Source organism: Lipotes vexillifer, unplaced genomic scaffold, assembly GCF_000442215.2.
Source record: "Lipotes vexillifer unplaced genomic scaffold, Lipotes_vexillifer_v1.1 scaffold91, whole genome shotgun sequence".
Lineage (NCBI taxonomy): Eukaryota > Metazoa > Chordata > Mammalia > Artiodactyla > Lipotidae > Lipotes > Lipotes vexillifer.
Window position 1 is genome coordinate 5,520,836 of NW_006777583.1, and position 9,134 is coordinate 5,529,969.

Here is a 9,134-nt window from a genome sequence, read left to right on the forward strand (position 1 = left end):
AGATCCAGATTATAAGTGAGGTGTGAGTAGAGAGGCCCTCGGGGATGCTGATCTGTAACTGACCCAGAAGAGCCCTGCAGGGGCTTTGGTTTCAGAGCTACCCCAGACTGTAGCCTTCCTGGTGTTAGCAAAAAAAAAAAAATATATAGCAATGATATGGTTGCATAGCTTATCAGATTCTCTGCTGAGTGCTTTTCAAATTATTTTAAATCTATGATAGTGTTTTCACATTATTTTACATTGAGCCACAGAAGGGTGTGTGTGTGTATGTGTGTGTGTGTGTGTGTGTGTGTGTGTTTTGGCAAATCCAGCAATAAAAGTATTCCTAGGAATCTTTACGCACTGCAAATAAAGTTGTTTCTAAAGCATTAACATTGTTTATCTAAAAACACTCTCAAAGGCTTGGATCAAAATTACTTTTAATTCTTAAAGACAAATGGCAGTGGAGATTTTGTTGGAGGTTATGGAGTTTTGTGGCTTTGAAAACAGTTGAATCATCTGGGAGGGAGCAGCAAGGGAATGGTTTAATTGATCACCAGCACAGCAGTTGTTTCTCTTCCAAATATGTCCCTGGTGGGATTTGGCTCACCTGCCAATTATCTCAGTGATCTGTCATTTTTACCAAGGATGGGAACTGAGGCTAGAGGCAGAATGAGATTGAAATAGCTTGACTCTCTCCTGCAAGGGCTTTGAATGAAAATATGCGTGTGTGTTTTACTTCTAAATATTTTCTGAGGGGTGTCTGACAGGTAGTGTCTCTGAATAAACCCCTTTATCTGCTACTGAGTAAAAGTGGAGACCAACTTTTGAGCAAGCATTTAAACTGAATGCTTTTCCTCTTTTGATAATTTGCTAGTGTCCTTAGGGATAAAAGTAGAAAAAATACTCCACCTTGTGCAAGACACCATCAGCTTACATAAATTCAACCTTACGGTGCTGGAGGCATCCTGAAGATAAGGGTAAGTGCTTACGGTGTGAGTCATTTTACTGCATTTCCCTGGATGACCTGTGCCTCAGAGTGAGCAGGAAGGTGGGGCTCTGGACCCAGTGCTGTTTCTAGGGTGACCTAGTTCCTGAGGCCTCATAGAGCGTGGAACTTGCCAGGGTGTATAGATCTGGGGTTTAAAGGTAAACATAATTCAACCATGCTGGCTCCTATATGTGTGTAAGTAAGACGCTTACTTACTTCATCCGATTCCTAACCTGAGAAACTGGAGAAAGGCCTGGCTGTATAGGGCCTTTCCCAGGCAGCATTTTCTGAAGGCATTTTCCAGGGTGACTTTGTCTACGTGTGACTTTCTTCTTTCCGGCTGACTTCCAAATCCAATCCTGAGGTCAGATGTGGCTCATGTGTCTGAGATGGGAATCTTCTTCCCAGCACACTTTGGAGGTGTGTCGTATGACAGAGGAACTGGACGAGGCAAACTTGAGATGATCATCTAAATGCATCTTCCCCTGTTCCTAGTCCAGGCTTCATTTTGAGCAAGCTCTGTGTGGCTCGGGTTGATTATATCCCGTCACTTAGCAAAAGCCTATGTAGCCATGGAGGTCATCATTAAAATCAGTCTTGAAGCAGTGTAACATCCCCAAAACAGCTTAGTTTGGGAGGTCAGGCGAGTCTGGATTTTAAACCCCTGTGGCCTAAATGATTTTTCTGGGCCTCAGTTTTCTCATCTGTAGAATATTCAATAGAAATAACAGTACCTAGTTCAGAGTGTCGCAGTGGAATTAAATGAAATAATATATGTAGAACGGTTAGCAAAGTGCTTGGCACATAGTAGGTGCCTAATAATTAGCATTATTAGCATAATATCTATGAAATATGAATTGAGTGCTAACACAGTAGTAGTTCTAGGGGGAGATGTAGAAAGGTATAAGACTGCTTCCAGAGCTAAATTTCTGATGGAGGAACTTGCACATGAGAGTTGAACTAACCACAGAAGGAAGATGAGTGTCGCAGCCAAAATGCACTCCAGTGCTACTCAAAGTTCCTGTTTGTGGTGAATCAAGCTTGGGCCAGAACGGAAATCAGTGAACTGCCTCCTCCAGATAGATAGCCTTGCTCTGGAGAAAAACATCAGCTAAACTATCCAATGTACCCAGTGAAGTGTCTGACATCCATTCTGGCCCAAGCCTGGTGCTAAACTGTTGCCCAATCCTTGGGCCATACTTTAAGGATGGCTGCTCTTGGAGTCTGTGTTATGTCTGCCACTTGGGGGAGCCGCTTCTCTTTGGGCTAGACTAGATTGTGGATTTTTACAGGCAATCTGACATACGTTAGGACAAAGCAGAGAGCTGGTTAATTTGATGTCATACACTTTGTGTTTCATTAAATGCAGTTCCCCAGGATATACCATATTGCTTCCAGCCCTATCCTTGAAAATGAGCATCTTTTACAGCCAGGAGCTGTTGTTTCTCATCACCATGATCAAGGAGGTGGCAGCCGTGGGTTCTCCCTGCCTCTTTGCAAGGGTTCTTAATCTTATTTTTGTGTGTCATGGACTCCTTTGGTCAGCTGTTATATCTATGGACCATTTCTCAGGATGATTTTTTTTTTTCAGAATGATGGTTTTAATCATATAAAATAAAATCTGTAAGGTTACAAGGGAAACCAATTATATTGAAATACACTTACCAAAATGTTAAAAAGAATTTATGATGGTGATATATGTTTTATTATCAACATATCAAATAAGATCTAGCGGCAGGTCTAAGAACTACCATCATTTTGAAGATGAGTGTCAATAACGTTTTGACATATCTACAGCAACTGTAATGGGTTAAAAAAAACATCAGTCAAGGGGCTTCCCTGGTGGCGCAATGGTTGAGAGTCCGCCTGCCGATGCAGGGGACACGGGTTCGTGCCCCGGTCCGGGAAGATCCCGCATGCCGCGGAGCGGCTGGGCCCGTGAGCCATGGCCGCTGAGCCTGCGCGTCCGGAGCCTGTGCTCCGCAACGGGAGAAGCCACAACAGTGAGAGGCCCGCGTACCGCAAAAAAAACAAAAAACAAAAAACAAAAAAACAAAAACAACATCGGTCAAAAGTGCTATTCAGACTATTGTGGTTTGTTGGTTGCCTTATAATAAAAGGCAATGCCAGAATTTCAGTTAGAGGTTAGTGAAAATAAATGTGTTCTTTATTCATCCAAGTTCAAGGGCCCCCTGCTTTCCTTCTCTGGTTAAGAACCCCTGCCTGGGAAATGCCAAGCAGGGAAAAAAGGGAGTTCTGAACCATTTTATTACTTTTCCTGGGACAGATATTTTGGGTTCCTAGTAAAATCCAATTACAAGTTCAGGCCCTGGTGAAATTCTATTATAATTTCCATTTGCTTTATTCAGAATATGAATAAATACGAGTAAGTTTTCCCCCAGATCTGTATTTGGAGACCTACATTTCATGAAGGACTTAACCAAAGGCATCTTGGGTGGAGGATTTGCATAAAATATTCATTTCTCCTAATGCAGTTAAATGGATGCTCTTTCAGAAGATTTTCTTGCTTGCAGAGATGATCATAAAGTCATATCTATTCCCATGTGGAAGAAAATTTGTTACATGAAGAAGCTAGAAGGTTTAGGGCCCCGTTGGGGGCAATTTTCTTGAGGAAGCTTCAAACAGAGCCCAAGAGAGAAAGGAATCTTCGAGGATTGGAGTGATGGGGAGGCTTCTTGGAGCAGAGAGATAAACCAGAGTTCAAAGGGGAAGGAATGAGTTAGGTAAGAGATGGGAGGGATGGTAACAGGAGTGGGGCAGTCAGTAGCTTTGGCCCAAGGTAAGGAATGCAGGGAGGTGAGCCTAGACACGTTGCTGGAGTCGGTTTTGATGGACCTTCACCGATACACCAGGGATGTGGGATGTTATTGACAGAGGGGAGTCACGGAAGTCCTTTCATAGGAATAAGATAAAGACATTTCTGGTTTAGGAATATCAACATGACCACAATGTTTTGGATAAATTTGGGGTAGGAAGAAATTACGGGCAATAGTTTTAGGATCAGATGGCAAAACTGGATGGAGAAAATTATACCTATCCTAATATCTCCCATAATTGCCTAAGGATAGGATTCACCTGGAGAACTTATTAATTATACAGATCACCACGATTTTCCTCTGCAAATGATAACCCCAGTAGGGCTGGCATTTGACAGGGAATTTATCATTTTTAAAATAGCTCCATGTGATTTTATCTCCAGCCAACTTGGAAAATGCCCCCTGGGAATGTGTGGCTGATCAGATGTGAAATTGCATGTGACAGTGTCAAAGCAAAAACTGCGCCAGATCGAGTGAAACAGGCAAAGTAGATTTTATTCAAGGCTATCATAGGGAAGGAAAGCCAGAACTCAGTCTGAGCTCAACTCCACTGAAATAAAAGGTGGGAATAAAATACTAGAGGACTTTATGGGAGAGATTGATCCCTGGGATGTGTTGGGCACATTGAGTAATTCCTGAGCTTGCAAATGTTTTTCTCTGTGATTAGGTCACCTGTGTTTGCTAATTGGCACTCACCATTCCACCAATTAGCAAGTTAGGCTTCTACCTTCCCACAGAGACTGGCAAATAGGAGCCCAGTCTTTCTGGCTGATTACATTTCAAAGGGATGTCTCCTAGCCCCTGAGAAAGACCTGCTGGGGTTATAAAACTGGCTGAGGCTGGGAGAAGATTTACATCTCAGTGGAGCAGAGAAAGAATTTATGATGACACGTTTTCTGAAGTAAAGGATCTAAGAAAAGGGAGGTCAAGGCAAAGAGTCAGGAGAAGGCTGAAGTTTAGTCAAACTGAGGGGAACGATAAGCCCATCTTGGTCAAGGGTAAGGTACTACTGCTACTATTACTACTATGACTGCTACTACTGCTATCTTTAGGGTGGCTTCTCCCTGTTACAGAATGGAAAGGAAGAATCAATGCTAGGAATGGTAGGAAAGAAAAATCAACACGTCTTCCTAACCTAATGTTCGGAACTGGAGCGGCGGATACAGAAGAGTGAACAATCCGTGTCTAGTGGCCCTAGACATAGGGAGAATGGAGAGGCATTGGTGGAATTGGAATTTCCAGTTCACAGGCAGAGTGGCGGTGCCAATGAACTGGTCAAGCCTAACGCTCAGGTCCTTTGGTAGAAACAGCGCCCTGCACTCAGCACAGGTAGTTGACGAGAGACGGGAGAGGCAGCAGGGCTGCGGAAGCCTCCTCTGGATCGTGGTCCTTTCTGACTGAACACTGCAGAGCAGCCTGGACTGTGCATTTGTGATTGTCAACCTGTGTTAGCTTCACCTGACACACACACACACGTATGCATCTTGTATGTGTGTGTGTATGTATACATATATAGAAGTATTTAAAAGTAAATTACAGAAGGGTAAGCTGTGACAAAGCGAGAGAGAGGCATGGACATATATACACTACCAAATGTAAGGTAGATAGCTAGTGGGAAGCAGCCGCATATCACAGGGAGATCAGCTCGGTGCTTTGTGACCGCCTGGAGCGGTGGGGATAGGGAGGGTGGGAGGGAGGGAGACGCAGGAGGGCGGAGATATGGGAACATATTGTGTATGTGTGACTGATTCACTTTGTTATAAGGCAGAAACTGACACACCATTGTAAAGCAATTATACTCTAATAAAGATGTAAAAAAAAAAAAAAGTAAATTACAGGCATTTAAGCAGCTGAGTTTTATGGAAAACTGATGACTTCCATTTAGCCCAAGTTGTGTTCGAAATTTGTCAGAAAACTTGGTTGAGGAGGTTGGAGCTTTTAGAGGCATCCTGGGCAATGATTTCTGAAAAGGTTATAACGAAGCCATGGGAGCAGAGAAGATTTTCACAAAGTTACTGGGGATGTACTACGACATTAACGTATCTTATTCTCTTTCAAGGGAGTAAGTGTAAAGGAGGAAGAAAGGAGGTCTAAGAATTCCTAGTCCTCCTGGGCAGGAGTGGCTGGTCCCAGGGTTGCCTGCTCCAGTGAGGTCTCTGATGCTAAGAACTGTAAAAGGTACAGTTGATTTGCTCATGGAAGTTGATTTGCTCATGGAACACCAGGCTGAGAAGAGCATCAGTAAAGTGTTCTGGGGGAGTCAGATGCAGGATTTAAGAGTGAGTGGTAAAAAAAAAAAGAAGCCAGGGGAGCAAATGGCTTTTCTAGTAAGTCTGGTTTTCAAAGAAAGTAAGATGTAGGGAGAGAGCAGGAAAGTTACAGGATTAAGTTACTTGGGATATGTGATATTAATGTGTTTTACTTTTTTCCAGTTACTTTTTTTAGTGATCAGAAATGAGTGAACAATCAGAAAAAAACAATTCCACGCAAGAGAGACATGCAGGTCAAAGTTCTCCTGAGAAAAACTGTCAAATCGGACAGAAGCAACTGGTATGGCTCGTGGATACTATGATTCCATGGTATTTGGGGAGTTCGCAACTTGGGGATCTCTGAGATGCCCCAGATTTGGGTGGGAAGGTAGGCCCCATCAGGAATCCACAGGAAGGATCTCTGCTCCTTAGTGCTAATGGGGCTTCTCCTCGTCTTCACCCCGCTTTCATGAAGCTGGTCTCATCTTACCTGTCTCCTCTGTGCCTCTCAGTCCCCAGCATCCTGTGCAATAAAATCTTACCCTTGGAGTAGAAAATTTGTAGAGAATATGGTCAAATATTTTTATTTAACAAATCCTTGGGGTTTTTTTTCCCATGATATGCTAGTACCTGTTCTAAAGCTTGGTATATGTTAATTCACCTAACCCTTATCACAAGATACTGTTGTTAACCCATTTTGCAAAAGAAGAAACCGTGGCTTAGAAGAAGTAGGAACTTGCTCAAAGCACTCCAGTAACAAGCGGCAGAGCCAAAATCTGAACAGAGGCATCTAAACTCTTGCTTTGCTACTGAGAATAATAGTAGATCGTGCTAAGTTGTGTTTATTGCGCAGCTATACCTAAATACAGAATCGTTTCATAAGGTTGTTTGTAAAACAAACCCACACACACAAACCAAAATGAAGTTTTAAAGAAACATACCTGTATTATTTTAGACTGACTAGACTATTATTATTAAGCTAAAGAAACTGCAGAAAAGCCCGAGATTCTGTTACTAATTTGTTACCTTGAAATTCATACATTGAAAGTGTCCCTTTGGTTTCGAAATGTAGTATTTCATATATGTGTTAGCCTAAGTGTTTTGGGGCCGCTCAGATTATTTTCTTCTAAAATCCTTCAGAGGAGCATTCCCTTCACTCCTGACATATGTGCTGCAAGTTCAAAATTAATTATCAGGACTGATTGAAGTATCTTTATTGCTTGTCTTTCCAATTAGGCCCCATTTAATTTCGAATTATAAATATCCCAAAACAGAGACTTGTGAAAATTTCCACTAACACGCTATTTTGTCATTCAAGCCAGATTTTCTTCTTGCAATCTGGCTTTGACTGAGAGGGGATCCTTCAGGTGGCTGCATTCTGCATCAGAGCCCTGATGGGGCAGTGAGTGCTGAGATGCCCTAGAGCACTGAAGGGGAGGGTTGTGTGTACTGTGTGTTCTCACTGTGTTTTGAGATACCTTACCTGGGCGAAGGGCTTTTACTCCCTTGTCATTATCCACCATAAAATGGTAACTCTGACTTTCATCCCCAGCAGATTTGAGAAGCCAAGGGGTGTTTTGCAGGTATAAAGGGAATTCTTCTGTTCCCCTTTGATTGTTTTATATTTTTTTATTATACATAGTTTTACACTATGTATTTGTTTATTCAAAAAGAATGACCTAATTTGAAAAGTTTTACATCATCTTTTGAAACTTAATCTGATTAAATTGTTTATTACTCTAGCTAAAACAACTAAGCTTTCATGCCATTATGGTAAAAGTTACAGAAACTTCATTTTGATGCTGTGTAAAGCAGATCAAATTATCTGGTTCTTACTACTAATATATTTTATTTGTTTATTTGTTTCATAGCAACAGATAGAGCGACAGTTAAAATGCTTGGCATTTCAAAATCCCGGACCACAGGTAGCAGACTTTAATCCTGAAACAAGGCAGCAGAAAAAGAAAGCACGAATGTCAAAGATGAATGAGTATTTTTCTGTAAAGTACAAGTAAGATCATGATTTATTATATTTAATCTGCGGGATTACAAAATGCGTGAATTCTCCTTGACAAAGCAATTAAATGTTGCCACTTTTTTATTATTTAAAAATGTATTTTCTAAAGTACAGTATCACCCCTTATGTCTGGAAGTTAGCAATTTCAAGAAATAGACTATAATCTCCAACTAGGCATCAGTTTTCTGTTTTTTGGGTTTTTTTTTTGCGGTACACGGGCGACTGCAGTGGCCTCTCCCGTTGCGGAGCACAGGCTCCGGACACGCGAGCTCAGCAGCCATGGCTCACGAGCCTAACCGCTCCGCGGCATGTGGGATCTTTGCGGACCGGGGCACGAACCCGTGTCCCTTGCGTCAGCAGGCAGACTCCCAACCACTGCGCCACCAGGGAAGCCCAGCCATAGGCATCAGTTTTTTAAAAACAGGCTTCAGAAGTCCTTGCACTAGAGTAATGGCTGTAGTAGGAGAGATGATTAAAAGTAAGAAAGATGTGCATTAGAAGGAGAAATAATATAACCATGGGAATGAATTCAAGTATCAGATGGGCACAGAAGTATCATAAATTCAATTATTGCTAGCACACCAGAAGCATAAATTAAGCAGACCATCAAGGAAAAGGTTGATATATTTGACTACATTAAAATTAAGAGTTTATGCCCTTTAAAAGACATTCTAAAAATAAGGAGAGACAAATCACAAGGTGGGAGAAGTTATTTATGATCTAAAAGATCAATATCTAAAATATATATGAATCAATAAGTAAAAGATAAACATCCTAAGAGAAAAACGAACCCAACAATGAACAAGCATTTCATAGAAGAAAAGGCTAGTGAACACTCAGGAGGCTAAACCTTATTCATTGGTACAGTATGGGGAAGTGCCCCCCTGACCAGATGGGCCAAGAGTTCAGTCTTATGATATCACTGTTGATGAAGCTATGGGACATGAATTAAGTGTAAAATAGTACAGCCTCTGTTTTTTTTTTTTTTTTTTTTTTTTGGTGCACGGGCCCTTTCGCCTCTCACTGTTGTGGCCTCTCCCATTTGCGGAGCACAGGCTCCG

At 41.8% G+C, this 9,134-nt stretch overlaps 1 protein-coding gene across 1 annotated transcript in view; it reads left to right on the forward strand.

The window, feature by feature from the left end:
• The first annotated feature begins 6,261 nt into the window (after positions 1-6,261).
• ARL14EPL (ARF like GTPase 14 effector protein like) overlaps positions 6,262-9,134 on the forward strand; it is a 5,300-nt gene continuing 2,427 nt past the window's right edge. The window contains exons 1-2 of the mRNA XM_007451219.1: positions 6,262-6,357; positions 7,928-8,067. Of these exons, the coding sequence (XP_007451281.1) occupies positions 6,262-6,357; positions 7,928-8,067 (236 nt within the window). The remainder of the gene's footprint in view (positions 6,358-7,927; positions 8,068-9,134) is intronic.